An 18,838-nucleotide genomic window follows, 5' to 3' on the forward strand; every position below is an offset into this window, starting at 1 on the left:
CCCCCCCCCCCCACTTTATGAACCAGGCAGCACCACTAATACAGGAATTTCCAAGGCACTTGGGAGAAGGACTCCGAGCAAAGAAAGAGGCCACCTCTCTCCCTGCAGTGAAGTGTGTTCTGAAAAGCAATTGCAATAGGACCCCATAAAGGACTCATGGCTGCCTCTTGATAAGCACTCTGCTGTCAGGTGAGAGATGGATACTGCTCCACTGCTTATTGCCTTGGTCCTCCCTATGTTAGTGGTGCTGTTTGGCTTTTAAGGAGGGGTTTTTTTTTGGGGGGGGGGAGGATGTATCAGGAGAGGTAGCTATGACAACAGAGCTCTCTTATTGTAGCTGTGTCTCTTGATGCAGATTCTTGGCCAGATTTGGAAATTTGCAGAGATAAAAACCAAGGTCAAATTCATTATCAGGATGGTAGGACTACTTTTTCTTCTCTCCACCTGCCATATTTCAAATGGTTTGTAATTCTTACCAGTGAAGTTGGACAAGGAAACATTGCTTTGATGGGTGAGCTGCTGGTTCCACCACTGCTGGGTGGGTTGATCCTTTTTTCCTTCTGTCGCCGGTTACAGAACCAAACACGGATCACCTCTTTCTCCATGTTTAGCTGGTCAGCTATCATAGTGATCTCTTCCGAGGTAGGCTTTTGGTTCTGACAGAGAAACCATTTTAAAGATGGTTAATCTTCTATTTGTTACACAGGAGAAATAAATACAGGACGTTTGAATGATGCATTGTATCAAGTGCACTGTATCAATCAAGTAATACCAGGTGAGTAGCTATGAGGTAATTAAATAATATCCTCAAGTGTAAAGATATATCATAAATACCAAGTCACAATAATCCACGCCACAGTATCTCCAATTTCCACCAGTGGTTGTGAAAAATGGACAGTGATGAAAACTGATAGGAAGAAGATCAACTGATCTGAAATGTTGTGTTTGGTATTCTACCCCACAGTATTCTATAGATACCACAGATTGCCAAAAAGACAAACGAGAGAGCAAATAAAGCCTGAATTCTCCCGAGAAGTCAAAACGAGTAAGTTTGGGTTATTGTCTTTGGACACATCATGACACAACATGATTCGCTGGAAAAGAAGATAATGTCTGGTGACATGGTAGGTAGTGGGAAAAAAGAAAAAGAAAACCATATTACAGATGGATTAACTCAATAAAGGATGCCATGTCCCTGAGCCTCTGAAACATGAACAGGGCTGCTGATGACCAGGACACTTGATGCCTCATTCATAGGGTCACCATAAAGTGCGGCTGACTTCAAGGCAAATAATAACAACAAATTAAATGACAAGAGCTACAACATATTCTTTATCGTTTTATGTCATTGTACCATTTCATGCTGGACATTTCTAATATAACACAGTGAAAGCAAAGCACTCTGTTAAATAGAACAACAGATTTACTGACCTCCAGGAAACTCTTCTCTAAGGCCACACGTATGTTGGTCTCTATGCTGGTGCGTTTCTTCCTCCTGCGGTTCAAGCCCTCGATCCCCACCCCTGGGGAATTCAGGGCACTTGGGTTGGAGAGAGCTGAATCAGATGAGAGGTTTTCTGAAAATGGAGTTAATGCAAAGAGGGATAACTAAAACTTGCTGTATAAGTAAGAGTTTATATAGGGACTATTTAACCATATTCTCTCAGACTATTGCATATACATTCAAAGGTTCTACAGTTTAAAAAGTTTTAATTCTGAATTCCTAGTAGCAGAATTCCACTCATGGTGATAAAGGTGGGTGTGAGAGGTAATTTCTTCCTCTGCTTGATCAAAAACTTTTCTACAAAGAAAAAACACATACATGACCCAAATCTATAGGTCCTGTCTAGTAGAAGCATAGTTATTAATGGGTACTCCCATAAACGCACCATAGATTTCCTGCTTAGTTTTTTTAAAAAGTAAGAAACGTAGGAAAGTAGGTTTGATTAAACCTCACTACATGTAAACATATTTAATAGAAACCACTAACATTTGATGTGTGCCAACCAATACAATTAACTCCTATATCTTTCAGCATTAAGTCTTAAGAATAAAAAGTGTCAGAGTGCGAAAGTGCTTATCATTACTGAGTTTTGAAAAAGAAGTAGAATTATTTTAAAATGTGCTCCACATATGCCAGCAATGTACAAGAATCTTTTGAAAAACTGATCAAGTAACAGACATAAACCCTTGCCTTGCATATTTGTCTTGCACTGTGGATTGAAGAGATTGAAAATCTTTGTAGTAATTCTTGCAGAGCCCAATCCCACCTCATGCAAGCATAGATTGTTTAGAGATCTGCTGTGACATATTTGGACAACATCCAAACAGCTATTCACCTGCATCATTGAGCCACTTTTCCAGAAGTGGTTTTAACTTGCACATGTTCTTAAAGCTGAGGTTCAAGGCTTCAAAGCGAGAGATAGTAGTTTGACTGAAATCATTTCCGTAGAGCTTACCCATAGCGAGCCCAACATCACCCTATATGGATTGAAAGGGAATAAATTTTAAACAACACATGCCTTTATAAAACTACTGCTCTCTTATTTATATATAAAATTAATCTCATTCAGAAGTTACCAGTAAATAAAGCTGAGATACATCCAAATTTCTTCCAACTTTGTGTTTCTACTGCTGCCTCTCAGTTGAATTAAATTATCCTTATGAATAACATACTTCTAGGGGGTATTTTTAAAACTGCATATGGCAGGCCACCTTATAGTATAGTTAGCAAAAACTAAATAAAAATATTAGCTACAGGCCAGCGAGCAATGGATGCAAGCTGCATGAAAAGAGATTCCACCTCAACATTAGGAGGAACTTCCTGACTGTAAGGGCTGTTCGACAGTGGAACAAACTCCCTCGGAGTGTAGTGGAGTCTCCCTCCTTGGAGGTCTTCAAACAGAGGCTGGATGGCCATCTGTTGGGGATGCTTTGATCTGGATTTCCTGCATGGCAGGGGGTTGGACTGGATGGCCCTTGCAGTCTCTTCCAACTCTATGATTCTATGATACACCATACTGTGTACATTCAAAGACTCTTTACCTAATTATTAGTAGGTCACTTAGTTTTTAAGTCACCATTTAATCAAGGGATCTGATATACTCTTACTCTGGTAAAATGAGATTGACTGAAATGAAAGAGAATTCCAAAAATCTTCCATTCTCACAGTTATAGGTGAAATAAACTTTGTTTTGAAATACTAAATCATCTTAGCTGATTTGACTTCTGCATGTAGCTGAACACAAGCCTGAAACATTAAGTTCTGTTATAACATATAACAGATCAAAATAATAAAAGCTGATACTTTTATAACATAAGGGGCGTAATATATCAAATATTTCCATGACATAGGACAAGCATTATCTTTGTACACATTACAAAATAGTCTAATGATACCACTCAAACTACAAAACGCTTCCACAGACATTTATTTTAAGCTGTAAAGCCTCATTTTTTAACAAGAAATTATTACTTGAAAATTGAAATGTAATAAGCAATTAGCGTTCTATGTAAACTAAGACCCAGTAATCATTTCCAGAAGACGAAGAATAAATCTCCAAGAGCCTGAAAGTAACCTACTGTGCCACTGGCAAAGAATTCTCTCTCTCTCTCTCTCTCTCTCTCTCTCTCTCACACACACACACACACACAATCTCATTATGAGAATTTAATCTTTATTACTTAGCTTTTCTAATTACTACCCTCTTACATAATTAAGCAATCACAATAATTAAAAAACTAATTATGTATATAAATTGTACAATAGAATGGTTAAGTAAATACTATGCAGTTCAGCATCCTATTAGTAAAAGGTTTTATTATCGAATAGACAAATGATAGAAGACACCCTTCACTTTGGGTGATTCTCTGTCCATAAGTGACATTTTTTACCTTATCTCAACTGAGGAATGATTAGGTTGTAACACAGGACATTCATCCAACATAAATTCAGTTCTTTTCCCCAACAAATGCATACATCTGAGAAAGATGCAGGAGAATTGGCCATACATAAACTCAGCATTAATGAGTTGATTTCCACTGAAGCCTGCTCCAATTATTTTTCTTACGAAAGTTATGAGGCCTCTGTTCTGTGACAGTTTACCGACATCTATGAATTCACACAGCCACATTAAATGGCCATCATAATCCTAAAGTGTTAGGTCACTAATAGAGGTGTGTCAAGTCCTTGTGTCTCAGAAAGTCATCGTCTTAGGTCCCATTTTGGGAGAAAGGTGGGATAAAAATAAAATAAATAAATAATAAATAAATATAAAGTGAAAGAAACTTTAAAAAAGCATCCCCTGATGACTTCAGGGAATGGGCACATTTGAACAACAGTAGACAGCCTTTGAGAAAGCTTGTAAAAGCCCTTTATGTCTAGGGGCCAGAGCAAATCGAACACTTTTGAATTCAGCCTTGAAGAATATGAGAGAACAAGAAAGTTTTTTAGAACTGATGGGAACTGATGAGATATGTTCCTCTAAGCCATGTTAGTCACCATTCTATTTGCCAAATTCTGAACCAACAAAAGTTTCATGTCTCCAAACACAGCCTTATGCAGTGGTCCATTTTAATTATTCCTCTTCTGGCTGAAATAATAACCAGAAAAAGACATACCATCAACACGCTGATCACATACAAATTATTCCTTAACTTTGCTCCTTGGTTTGCAGGAAGATATCAAAAACACAGGAGGACACAATACAGCTCTGACAAATCCCCTAGCATAAATCTTTTGTGTGGAGCAACTGTCTCAAAATACCATCATCTGGAACTGCCTTGTTAGGTTGGAAGGGAACTCCCCAAGTGTTTTATCACTCATTTTCAACTCAGATAGAAAAGAGTCTTAGAGAATATTAAACCCTCCTTGATATCAAGGAGAAACAACAAGAGAAAATTTCACCTTGTTTTCCTTATGACAAAGTTAAGGACAACCCAACACAGATAATTCCAATAGATGCAGATAAAGCTGTTTAGATTTATTATCTAGCTTCATTATTTAGGATTGTCAGTAAGAAGGAATAGGGAGAAAAAAAAAAGGTTATGAACAACATCTCTGAAGGATCAACACCTCCTATTTGATCCAGTAGTAAAGTTTTTTGAATGTTTCAGTATGATTTGGAGTTGTAGGCCCCTAACCCTCATGAATATGGAGGGAAGACTATTCAAACTTGCCTATATCTTCTGTTGGGAAATATAGGAGTGGGTTTTAAAAACAAGAGAGATGGTGTTTACCAGAAATTATTATAAGACCTTGGGAATTAAACCTGATGCTGGTGATCCCCTTTCGAGTAAACATAAGAAACAAGTAAAGATTACTCAATATTTTGATAATAAAGTGAACACTGTTCCAACCAAGGAAGAGATTTTAAACCCCAAAGCCCCACACTTGACTGGAAACTGACCTGCAGAGGGGATGTCCAGACACCAATGGATGAGCTCTTGTATGGAAATCTTGTAGCAGGGATGTAGAATGCTGATCAGATGCCTTGCTTGGGACAAATGTAGCCCATTGTTGATAATAACCAATTAAATGATGCAATCCTTAGACAGCTATAGGAATTGGCCCAAGATAAGAGGACAGCAGACCAGAATATGTCTACTGTACAGACAGAGAACCCCAAAGGAGGGAAACTGTCAAAAGAGAGCTGGATTTATTTGCTGATGAAGGAGACTGAAAACATAAAATCCTTCTTAGTTCTGTGTAACAATCTGCTAACAATATTGAAACATAATATGATTACCTCAAATTACTCAAAAACCAAATCAACCATGTGAAGACCCGCCCAGCTAAAGATGGTGGCAGATTTGGGTGTGCAACACCCTGGTGAGATCAAACTCTTCTACCCAAAAAGGCTCTGATGCTGAATGTAAAGTTCAAAAAGGGGGAAGTTTAATTTAAAGAACAAAAATAAAGAGTTTTCTCCTCCCCAGCTCTAGATAACTTGAAATAAAAGATACTTTACAGTTTGACTTTCAGCAATTTTCAGGGTGTTATCTCTCTGGGTTTGATCTCCTCACTCAATGGATCTGGTGCAGGGTCTTTCAGCTCCTGATTTCTTTGTCTTCTTTGATGCTGGTAACTAATTTGGCTAACTTGTTCCTGGTAACTAAATCGGCTAACGTGTAAGAAATGCCCTTTCCGGCTGTCTGGGCCTGTTTGCCACCAAAAGACAGCTCTCTGCAAGCTCACAGCAAAGACTGCCTCAAAACTAAAAGCCTCTAGCTAAAACAGAGCATGCTGGGAAGGGGTAAACCAAACCTGGAAAAATACAGGGGATCCTACAGCTCCTCCCACAACTAATACAATGAACATTTCCTACACTAAAACATACTATGGCCTGAACCAACACGAAAGAAAATGCAGGGAGAGATTCAAACAGTCCTGGTTGGACATCACAAACCAACCAATCCAGAAAACTGAGCATAAGAAAGGCTAGGATGAAAATATCAAGAAATCCCAAGAAGGAGGCTAAAAGCATAAAGAAGGAAAAAAAAACAATCAAAAACTTAACGTCAATACACCACAACACAAATAAATTGTCAAGAAAAGAGCCCAAAATGAAAAACAGACAAAATAATATAGAAACCTCCAAGATGAAAATAACCAAGAAACATACTGGAGAAAAACATACATCTACACTTGGAACTAAATCTGATCTTACCATACACCCAAATCAGACTAGAACAACAGAAACTCAATGTGAGCCGATGATCATACAAGAGCTAAAATAAAAAGTTCTCCAGAGAAGACCATTAATGCCACCAATAAGAAAAAATGGAATTTGATACTAAACCACTAGAAGTTAGTAATGAATAACCACCCTAAACCCAAGAGTTTATTAACCCAGTATGAATGAAAGCAACATCTATTACCTATACTGATCACAATAAACCCATACTGTATAAGATAATCATAATGGACATAATGCACGCTGAATACATTTTCTACAACTACATCCATGCACGTGCAGTGGTTAGCTTTGCTGAACAAGACACAGCCAATATGATTTGGGCTTGCAGTAACACTTTGGAAGAGTGTGGAATCTCGGTCTCAAGTTTTTTTGAGAACATCGCCCCTCCACAGGTACTAGTTACGGAAAGCAAATTAATCTGGAAAAGTAAACTATAAATGAAAATGCCCAGCCACAAACCCTAATTGAGTTTGAAACACCTAAACATATTCCTCCTGGTGACTTAAAGGAGTCTAAACCAAGAAAACTATTTCAAACCGAGAAAATTCCTTTTGATAAGGAAGAAAACATGCTAATGAGTTCTTTCTGTGTTCTGCCTACTGAAGCACAAAATGAAATTATGCTAAGACTAGATCTTTTAAAACCACATTTGCCAAGTCTTTGGCACTGGCAAAAAATAAGATTCCAACTAATCTAAAGGAACATGATGTCACAGATATTTCTATCTAATCTGAACATGTGGAAACCCCAAAATGGAAAGAACATCAGTGTGGTACAAATGTGGCAGTTACTGTAGAATTCAATCCTACACAAAATGATATTCAGATTAGGAGCACTGAAACTAATTTACCTCCAATAGAAAACTCAAGAGAAAAAGAGCCCCTTACTTGGTTTAGCATGAGATTTTTAGGGGAGAATGCACTGGCATCTGCAGTGACACAACCTTCTCTTCCTGCCTGTCAACCAAATCAAACAAAAAGGGCAATCTCAAATTTCAGCAGACCAAATTCTGATTATGAAGCTATTAAGTACATGGAAGAACCAGAAGAAACCTCTGAAAAGCCCTATCTCAAAGATCAGAAAGCCTTGGATCAGTTAAGTAATACAAAAGGGCAGCCTTTCCAAACAGCAGATCACAAAATTCAAAACCAAGTCCTCCAAACTAAGGTAGTGACACAATACCCTCAGAGGTCTCTTCTGAACCTGCAAGTTCCATCTGTACAAACATGAGGGGGGAAAAGGATAATCAAAAATTACATAAGCAAAAACAATCTTGGCGTTTCTATCATGGAATGTACCTGGCTGGCGCTGCAAAGTGGAGGACCCTAATTTTCTGGACTTTATAACCAGATATGATATCATACTGCTGCAAGAGACCTGGTCAAGAGACGAGTCTGGTTTTGAATGGGTTCTCTGTATACTCTTTAGATGCAGAACCCAGCCTCCATGGAGGTCGACCTAAAGGAGGCCTAGCTGTGCTGATTTTAACTGGCATTAGGGCAAATATAGTTAGACCAACTTCTTTACTTTGCTTAGTGACAGGTTATCAGCTTCAGATCAATCAGTTTACTGATAGTTAATGTGTATCTTCCTCCATTGAGACATCAACAACCGACCAAAATAACTGGTTAAAGTTAGAAGAAGACATCTTTGAATTAATAGCCTTGTACCCCAATTCTTGCATTCTCATTGCAGGAGACTTTAATGCCAGAATAGGCCAAACAGATCAATTGCTGTACTTTCATTTCCAGCAAAATTCTCCAGAACAAGAGGCTGCCCATTCTATACCAATGAGGCAGTCAAAAGATAAGGGGTACAACTGTGCTAGCCTTTACTTCAGGGGTAGGCAACCTTTTTGAGCCGGGGGCCGGGTTGCTGTCCCTCAGACAACTGGGGGGCCGAAGCGGGGAGGAGCTTCCACACTCCGGGGGCAGGGGCGCGTGCTGGGGGTGGAGCTTCCACCCTCTGTGGGCACGGCCACATGCCGTGGGCGGAGCTTCCACCCTCTGGGGGTGGGGATTTCTCTGCTCCCTTTCCCAACCTCCAGCTGTCTGAGAGACAGCTAAAAGATTGGGAGAGGGGGTGACAGGCGCGTGCCTGCTCCTCCTGCCCTTCCATGGCCCCCAGCTGCCTTTCAGAGAACCAGTAAGGGCCCGTGAGGGGCAGGAGCAACAGGTGTGCGGCCCCTGCTCCTGTCCTCAGGGCTTTGCCAGGCCTGAGGTGTCCTCCGAAGGACACCTCAGGGCTGCCAAAGCCCCGCAGGGAGGAGGAGGAGGCGTGTGCCTGCCCTCTCCTCCTTGGCCCTTTCTTTGGCCGAACGGGCTCCAAGGAGCCCTTTTGGCCGAAGGGGACAGCCGAAACTACTCTCATTGTTAAAGCAGACCTTTTAGCATTGAAAGCACTGAAAATACACAGAAATGCACTTTGGAAAGTCACGCTGTCTCACCTTCAGAAAGACTGCATGTCTTCATCTTCCTCCTCCTCCTCCTGCTCCTTCCTTCCTCCTTCTTCCTCCTCTTCTTCATCCTTCCTCCTCTCTCCCTCCTCCTCCTCCTCCTGCTCCTTCCTTCCTCTTTCTTCCTCCTCTTCTTCATCTTTCCTCCTCCCTCCCTCCCTCCTCCTCCTTCCTTCCTCCCTCCTCCTCCTCTTCCCCTGCGGACCCCCGCCTCCTTCTCCCCAGGCCCGCGGCTGTGGAACAACTGCGGGCTTGGGGAGAGGGACAAGGGGATCCCCGCCTCCTTCTCCCCAGGCCTGCGGCCCCAGGGCTTCCCCCCGCCTCCCTGGGAAGGCAGAGACCGTCCCAGGGGGCGGGGGAAGGAGCGCTCTGGAGGCCCCAGCGCTTCCCCCGCCTCCCTGGGAGGGCAGAGGCCGTCCCAGGGGGCGGGGGAAGGAGCGCTCAGGAGGCCCCAGCGCTTCCCCCGCCTCCCTGGGAGGGCAGAGGCCGTCCCAGGGGGCGGGGGAAGGAGCACTCCGGAGGCCCCAGCGCTTCCCCCGCCTCCCTGGGAGGGCAGAGGCCGTCCCAGGGGGCGGGGGAAGGAGCGCTCCGGAGGCCCCAGCGCTTCCCCCGCCTCCCTGGGAGGGCAGAGGCCGTCCCAGGGGGCGGGGGAAGGAGCGCTCCGGGGGCCCCAGCGCTTCCCCCGCCTCCCTGGGAGGGCAGAGGCTGTCCCAGGGGGCGGGGGAAGGAGTGCTCCGGCGGCGGCAATTGGTGGCAGGGCTGCCCGGGGGCTGCTCCTACGGTGCCCGCGGGCCAGATCCGGCCTGCGGGCCGTAGGTTGCCGATGCCTGCTTTACTTAATGCAACTGGTAAACAGATTTGATTTAACCATCTTAAAAGGGAGTGTGGAAGGCCTGGAGATTATACTTTTCTATCTGGAATAGCAGCTTCTACAATAGACTATTTTATAGCCTCACACAATTTGCTAAATGCTATACCCAGCTGTAAGGCGAGCAAACGCCTTTAGAGTGACCATCTACCTCTGGTGCTAAGACTCAATGTTGCCACTCAGAACATTTATATAGAGTGTACACAGATGCTAAACCTAGATGATGAAAAAAGATTTAAACAAGTAAAATGGTAAAATAAATTAAGCCAAAGTATAACAGCAATATTGTACTCTGAAAGCAGTCTCCAGCAACAAGAAGCACTGATAACTACAGATACACCTACATCAGTTTGTTTCAAGAAATAATTTCGAACCTGAAAGAATGCTTGAAACCTAATATTACACCAAAATCCTACACCAAAAAATCTAGGTGCTGGTTTGATCCTGAATGTGTTGCCATGAAAAAAATCCTTAATAAAACAGTATCAGCAATATAGAGAACAAAATTTGCCAACATTACCTCCTGAATGGTTCATGTTAAAAAAGTGTTACAAAAACCTAATTAAAGTTTATAAAATCAAGATACAAGATCTTCATGGCAAATGTTAATAAATGCATCAAGAATGAAAGACTTTGCACCTTTTGGCAAGTTGTCTCGAATGCCTAGCCAAAAACAATACCAAATATGGATTATTTTATTTCTCCAAACTTTTGGGAAACATACTTCAGCAGCATCTTTGCATCAGGAGAAATCTATCAACTATTATCTGGGTCTGACACAAGCAATTTACCAAAGCGGCCCCTAGTTTCTTCTAAAGAAATTTGATTCCTGATCTCTAAATTAAAACCAGGCAAAGCTCCTGGGGTGACAATATACCCCCAGAGCTACTAAAACAAATATAGACTGGTGGGCCCCCATACTAGCAAGTCTGTTTATATGTATTGACCACACGACACACATCTCTGAGGGTTGGAGTCTAGCTATTATCATTCCAATTTATAAAAAAGGTGAAAGATTTGACCCGGCAAACTACAGACCAGTCAGTTTGCTGAGTATAATCAATAAACTATATGCCTCTCACCTACATGAAAAAGTGCTAGATTGCTCAGAACAAGAAAACATTCTTGCAGATGAGCAAGCCGGGTTCAGAACAGGGTGAGGCACAGTTGATCAGTGTCTGCTCCTGCAACATCTTTCTGAAAAGTATGCAGCAATCAATGAAGGTGTCCATGCGATTTCAAGCAAGCCTTTGACTCAGTCTCTAGAGAAAAGCTATGGAAAAAATTTGAGGCTTCTAACATCAACAAGAAATTGGTGATACTCATGCAGAAACTCTATGAAAATACTTTTCTAAAAGTTCTATGCAGTCTTGCTGGCTATTTAACAGGACAAATACCCACCTATGTTGGAGTAAGACAGGGTTGTATTTTAGCCCCCATCTTGTTCAATTTCTACATTAATTCCCTAGCTCAGTATTTGAAACCAATAAACTCACACCCTTCTAGATTGGCAAAGATTGCTGTCTGTGCTCTTATATGCAGACGATGCAGTGCTTCTGTAACAGTCAAGAATAGGCTTGAGACATCTTCTAAGTGCTATAGCCTCCTATTGTAAAGATGAACTTCCTTAGAGGTCTTCAAACAGAGGCCACCTGTCGGGGATGCTTTGATTGTCATTTCCTGCATGGCAGGGGATTGGACTGGATGGCCCTTGCGGTCTCTTCCAACTCTATGATTCTATGAACTGTTGACAATAAATTACAACAAAACTAAGGTCCTGATATTTAACAAGAAAAAGGCCAAGCATCAATGGCAGATTGATGGGCATCTAATAGAACAGGTTACCGCCTATAAATACTTAGGCATAATCTTTCAATCAAAAGGCTCATGGAAACTGCAAACAAAGTATCCATTACAAGCGCTCAACGAAGCACCAGAGCACTCCTCTCTTTCCTCTATACTAAAGGTGGCCAATACATCCCTGCTGTAATCCAAGTTTTTGTCTCCACAGTAATTTCACAGATTTTGTGTGGCTGTCAGATATATACAATTGATGACTATAATCCTCTTGAAGTTGTACAGACAAAAATTTTAAGAGCAATTTCAGGAATTCCTTCTTGTGTGCTGAATGCAATCCTATGGTTTGAGACAGGGCAAATTAGTTTGGAGGCACGAGTGCTGCTGCATACAGTGAACTTTTGTCTCAAGCTGACTTTCATTCCTGTGGACCTTGCTCCTCTAACTCTGACAGATGCACTTCAGTCCAAATGGAAAAAGACACTGTCAACAAAATTGCAAAATCTGGGACTTCTGGCTAATGTCCTTCAGACTATGAGGTATATCTAGAACAGCTATTATTCAGCGTATCAGAGATATGGAATTTCAAAATCACCGGAGTCTGTCTGCATGCTATTCCAATTATTGGGGCTGTGTAGAACCATTTACTATGTTAAATTATATGTCAAATCTATCAGTCCCCAAATACAGAAGAGCTTTTATGTTAGCCAGACTAAATGTTCTACCATCTGCACTCCTGGAGGGCAGATACAATAAGATCCCTGTTCATGAGCCTTGTAACAGAGGAAGTGTGGAAACTGTTACCTATGTATTATTTCAATGTCCCTTTTACCATAATTCCTGTTAAGATCTGATTACTCCAATTCTTTTAAGAAAACCAGGGAAATCCGAAGCTTTTAATTTAGAATATTTATTATCAGACTGTATCACATATAATGTAGCACAATTTTGTGCATTTGCTATCATTTGCTGGAAATGTATAATAAACCAAGGTTAGCAGATCTTGTTGAGATATGTCTGCTAGTAAGTCATCAGGCTTTTTATTACTTGTTTGAACGTGATTGCTCTTTTGCTATTTTATCTGAATCTATTCTTACAGCAGTGTAAATGTAATTATTTCAATCTGCTAAATTGGCAAAATTTTATCCCTGTTTTTTAAACCAGAGTAGCTTGTTATATTAGCTTGTTTAAATGAGAGTAGCTTTTTATTTTATGTGTCATTTTAATTTGATTTACTGGTCTTTGACTGTAATAAAATTAATGAATGAATACTTCTCTTCAGCAAGGTATAGTCCCAACCTGTGGGGGGGGGGGAGGAGGGAGGAAGAGTGGCAGCTGTGATGGGCAGGGTAAGAGGAGGAGAAGGAAGGAAGAGTGGCGGTGGTGACTGTGAGGTTAAGAGGAGAAGGAAGAGGAGGAGGAGTGGCAGTAGTGGGAAGGGGTGGAAGAGGAGGCGGGAGAAGGAAGAACCAGAGGAGGAGGAATGAAGGCAGCCAACCGTTGTGGTTGGGTGGGCTTCGGGGGGGGGGGGGGCTGAGTGGCAAAGTCTCACAGTCACCAACGGTGGCCACACCACCAGAGGACAATGGGCCTTGAGCATCTGTAGATTTTGATTTCTAAGGGGGATCCGGAACAGATTCCCCGCAGATACTGAGGGCCCACTGTATTGTGTTTCTATTGGACTGTCATTTTAATTACAATGGAAGTTTATTTCATTTCTGTGTAAAAGGGGGGAATATAAATCAAATAAACATAAATAAATAAATAAAAAAATAAATAATCTAGTGTGAGCTTTTTTGTACTTTAGAAAATACACACACAATTCTTTTTTAGAAAAAAAAGATTACTGATCTAGTAAGGTGATGTTGTTTGAGACTGTATCATTATTTTATTGATACAAAATTAGGGATGGAGTAGAATGCGGGCACATCCATTATAGACAGATAAGTGTGTCTCTGTATTTTATCAGTTCAATTTCAGACTCCAAGAGAAAGCTGTACATATTCTGAAAGCGACAGTGCTTTTTAACAAGAATGAGGCTTTCTACCCTCACTGTTTCAATAAAGTAGCAGAAAAGGGAAAGGGTAGTTACAAAAGTCCATGGGCTCCAGAATGACACAATCTATACAGGCTTCTGACACTGCTGCTGATACATGCAACATGTGCTATTATTTATATCTTCATTCCTTTGTCGTCCAAAGAATCTCACATCAATTAACAAAAGGGAGAGACAGATCCTGTCTTACAATATAAAAAGATAAGACACTCAGAGGAAGGGGAGTGAATGGAAAATTTAGTGGATGGGTATCAGCTTGACAATGCTGCAATAAAAAATTGTTGTACATAGGTATTTGCATCTGGTTGCAATCAGGCTGGACTTCCCTTATTGCTGTGCTTACTTGAATAGTGGTGTTGCACCTAACAGCTCTTGTTCTTTTGATGGATGGCAGGGGTCAGAGTGTGGTCCTCTTGCTTCTGCAGTTTCAAAGCAATTGGGAATTGAAATCAATTGGGAATTGATCAGGAGGGCTTTAAGCTGAGTTATGCGGGAGAGAGAGAGATAGTACTTTGGAAGGCAGGAGTTCATCAAGGGCTGGAGATAATAGTCAAACAGTTATAGAGGGAACAAGGCAAATAGTGCAGAGACCCAGCAGTGGGAGGGAGAAAACTTTACACAGGCAGCTAGGAGGGAGAAGTCATGGTCTCCAGTGTATCTATACTAATGCACAGAGCATGGGAAATATGTAAGATGAACTTGAACTCCTAGCACAACAAAACAAATACAATATAATAGGCATCACTGAAACCTGGTGGGATGAGTCTCATGATTGGAATGTAGTAATAGAGGGGTATAATCTTTGTAAGAGAAATAGGCCGAACAGGAAAGGAGGAGGTGTACCATTATATGTCAGGATGTCTACATCTGTGAAGTGATCCAGGACTTAAATCCTGGAAGCCAGGTGGAGAGCATCTGGATAAAAATTAAAGGGAAGGGAAACAATAGGGATGTTATTGTGGGAGCCTACTACATACCCCCAAGTCAGACTGAGGAACTGAATGATGCTTTTCTAGAACAGATGATCACATACTCAGAAAGGAGAGTGTAGTAGATCTGATCCTAACCAACAGGGATGATTAATGGGGTGCAAGTGGTGGGATCCTTAGGTGGGAGTGATAATGTTCTCTTGGAGTTTGTTATACAGTGGAAAGAAGAAGCCAGGCATAGTCAGACACACATTCTTGACTTTAGGAGAGCTGATTTAGAGAAATACTGGGGTTAATCCCATGTTTAGGAATGGTAAAAGAGAAGGGAGTTCAGGATGGATGGGAGTTTCTCAAAAGGGAGATACTGAAGACACAGTCTCAAGAAACAGGGATGGATGACGAAGGAACTTTCAACTGAGCTAAGTTTTAAAAGGGGCATGTATAAGAAATGGAAAAAGGGGGAAATAACCAAGGAGGAATTCAAGCAAATAGGTAGCACATGTAAGGAGAAAATCAGAAAAGCTAGAGCACAGAATGAGCTCAGGCTTGATAGAGAGGTTAAGAACAATAAAATGGATTTTGGGGGGTATGTCTGTAGCAAAAGGAAAATGAAGGAAAAGGTAGGGCCACTGTGTGGAGAAGATTTTGAAATGCTAAAAGGGGACAGAGAAAAGGCAGAATTGCTCAACACCTTCTTTGCCGCAGTGTTCCCAGAAAAGGGTGCTCAACCTGAGGAAAATGGAGCAGAGGACACAATAGCAGAAATGCAGTACAGTATAAGTAAAGAGAAAGTACAAGAATATCTAGTCAAACTAAATGAATTTAAGTCTTTGGGGGTATTAAAAGAATTGGCAAATGTAATCCCAGAGCCATTGGCAATAATTTTTGAGAACTTCTGGAGAACAGGAGTAGTCCCAGCAGAATAGAGGAGGGCAAACAGTGTCTCCATCTTCAAAAAGGGGAAAAAAGAGGATACCAACAATTATCATCCAATTAGTTTGACATCAATACCAGGAAAGATTCTAGAGCAGATCATTAAACAGAGAGTTTGTGAACATTTAGAATGTAATGCCATTATCACAAAAAGTCAACATGGCTTTCTGAGAAACAAGTCATGCTAGACTAATCTGATCTCAAAGATACAGCCATGTTAGTCTGCAGAATCAGTACTTAGAGAGTTCTTGTAGCACCTTTGAGACTAACTGAAAGAAAGAAATTGGCAGCATGAGCTTTCGTCGACTTCAGTCTACTTCTTCAGATGCATTTGGTTTTTTGATAAAATTACTAGCTTGGTAAACAAAGGGAATGCTGTAGATATAGCATATCACAATTTCAATAAGGCCTTTGACAAAGTTCCCCATGACATTCTTGCAAACAAGCTTGTAAAATGTGAGTTAGACAAGGCAACTATTACATGGATTTGTAATTGCTTGACCGGCTGAACCCAAAGGGTGCTGAGGAATGGCTCTTCTTCATCCTGGGAAAGAAGTGACCAGTGGGGTGCCACAAGGTTCTGTACTGGGCCCAGTGCTATTCAACATCTTTATCAATAACTTGGATGAAGGAATAGAAGGCATGCTTGTGCAATCTGCAGATGACATCAAATCAGGAGGAGTAGCTAATACCCCAGAGGACAGGATTAATAATGATTAAAATTCAAGAAGACCTGAATATATCAGAAAGCTGGGCCAAAGCTAACAAAATGAATTTCAACACAGAGAAATGTAAGGTACCGCACTTAGGGTGGAAAAATTAAATGCTTATTGAGACTATGTTTGAAAGGGGAGTCCTAGTAGACCACAAGTTGAACATGAATCAACAGTGTGATGCAGCAGCTAGAAAGGCCAATGCGATTCTAAGCTGCATCAATAGAAGTACAGTGTCTAGATCAAGGGGAGTAATAGTGGCACTCTATTCTGCTTTGGTCAGGCCTCACCTAAAATACTGTGTCCAGTTCTGGGCACCACAATTCAGAAAGGATGTTGAAAAGCTGGAGCATGTCCAGTGGAGGGAGACCAAAATGGTGAAGGGTCTGGAAACCATATCCTAGGAGGAGAGACTTATCAAGCTGGCTATGTTTACCCTGGAGAAGAGAAGGTTAAAATGTGATATGATAGACCTGTTTGAGTATTTGAAAGGATGTCACACTGAGGATGGAGCAAGCCTGATTTCTGCTGCTCCAGAGACTAGAACACGGAACAATGGATGCAAGATACAGGAAAAGAGATTCCACCTCAACATCAGGAGGAACATCTTAACAGTAAGAGCTGTTCAACGGTGGAACACACTCCCTCAGAGTGTGGTGGAGTCTCCTTCCTTGGAAGTCTTTAAACAGAGGCTGGATGGCCATCTGTTGGGGATGCTTTAACTTTGATTTCCTGCATGGCAGGGAGTTGGACTGGATGGCTCTTGTGGTCTCTTACAACTCTATGATTCTATGAAATCAAGTTAATTTGTGGATATGGATCAACAGATTTCCTGAGCTGCTCCATCTTCTGGGCAATGGGTAAGGCCAAGTTGGTTTTACTATTGCTATAAGGTTTTTCCTGGAAGGCGGGAGATGCATTCTCCCAGTGATCTTAATCCACTGGCCAGTGGTGAAACAAGAGTGTGTTTTTCTTCTGATGTGCAGGTACAGAGCAACTAGTAGTCAGACCTGTGTAGTCAGACCCGTGTGCAAATTCTATCAAGAAGGTCCAAAGTTCTCTGACATTGGACGTTATCAGACAAGGGAAATTGGAAGTATAATTCAATGGCAATCCAAATGCAATCATGGGGTTTAACGTTATTGCATGATAGATACAACAGGCAGTTTCGGGCAATGGGAGGTCAGTCCGAACGCAATCATGGGGTTTCATGTTATTGCGTGAGAGGTGATCACATGCTATTTTGGGCAATGGAAAGCTATTTTCTGGCAATGGGAAGTCAGTCTGAATTCAATTCAAATTCATGTAAATTCGCTGAACTAGCGAATTCATGTGAATGCGTTCTGGCCCCACTTTCTTTTCATTCGGAATTAAGAGAAATTCCTCTCATGTGATAAACTCCACTGCTTCTTCTCTGGTCAATGGGTGGGATCAGGTTGGTGTTTCTCTAGCTACATGTTCTTTCTGGGGGCCAGAATATGTAAGCACCAGGTGGTCCTAGGTCCAATGGTTAGTGGCAGAGTCTGGAGTGTGTTTCCCTTCTAGTCCAATACTCCAAATAAATAAATAAATAAACAGTACACAGATCCAGCATGCATCTAGAGAACCTAGGTATTATCACAAGAGGTTCATCACAACAGCTTCATCATTATAATCAGGTTCAGATTCCTTTTCCCTGGCCACCCAAAATGTTTTGTCTTAAAAAAGGATTTTTAAGCAAACTTAGAGTATTAATTTGAGCATCAATTTTAGAGGATACAAACTTATAAGATGTCTCTGCATGTCTGCCTGTTACTTCTTAAAATAGAAACCAGAAAATCCCTGCACAGACAGACAAACCTGTGTAAGAAATAATTCCTAAATGTTAAATATTAGAATACTCCTTTTCTTCCAGATGTGAACACTGGTCACTGTATCTCTTCTAGGGAAGTCTTAAGTGTTCAGTCTTACCTGAGTGAATCCAAGTTTGATCCGTCTTTGTTTGAATGTCTTGGCAAATTGCTCAAGCTCCTCAAGATCACTGGGCTCTTCCAAGCTGGGAGTATCAATTCGCTTTGGTGTTGACTGGTTCTGTGGAAGTGACTGAATAGGGGTCGCTGCTATTGTGCGTGTTGGGGTTGCTGGCTGTTAAGACATATTAGAAAGCAAGAAAGGAGGAAGATGACAAATGTCAACCATTGTTTTACTTCATCAAAATAAATTAAAAAAGCTAAAATGTTTTCAAATATAAAGAATTCACAGAGTATAAAATGGACATTCTAATTAAAGATCAGTAATGAATACTGGGTCTTCCAACTCTATGATTCTATGATTCTACTTGCTCATGCAAGTAGTATATTTTCTTTACAATTGTTCATTTCTAAAATAGTTATCAACAACCTACAGAGTA

General features: G+C 41.2%; 1 protein-coding gene across 1 annotated transcript in view; it reads right to left on the bottom strand.

The window, feature by feature from the left end:
- POU2F1 (POU class 2 homeobox 1) overlaps window positions 1–18,838 on the bottom strand; it is a 143,664-nt gene that overhangs the window by 37,310 nt on the left and 87,516 nt on the right. Inside the window, exons 9-12 of the mRNA XM_042457143.1 lie at window positions 18,400–18,573; window positions 2,340–2,481; window positions 1,432–1,577; window positions 477–656 (exon numbers count right to left, since the gene is read on the bottom strand). Of these exons, the coding sequence (XP_042313077.1) occupies window positions 477–656; window positions 1,432–1,577; window positions 2,340–2,481; window positions 18,400–18,573 (642 nt within the window). The remainder of the gene's footprint in view (window positions 1–476; window positions 657–1,431; window positions 1,578–2,339; window positions 2,482–18,399; window positions 18,574–18,838) is intronic.

The sequence above is a fragment of the Sceloporus undulatus genome, chromosome 3 (assembly GCF_019175285.1).
Source record: "Sceloporus undulatus isolate JIND9_A2432 ecotype Alabama chromosome 3, SceUnd_v1.1, whole genome shotgun sequence".
In the NCBI taxonomy this organism is placed as follows: Eukaryota; Metazoa; Chordata; class Lepidosauria; order Squamata; family Phrynosomatidae; genus Sceloporus; species Sceloporus undulatus.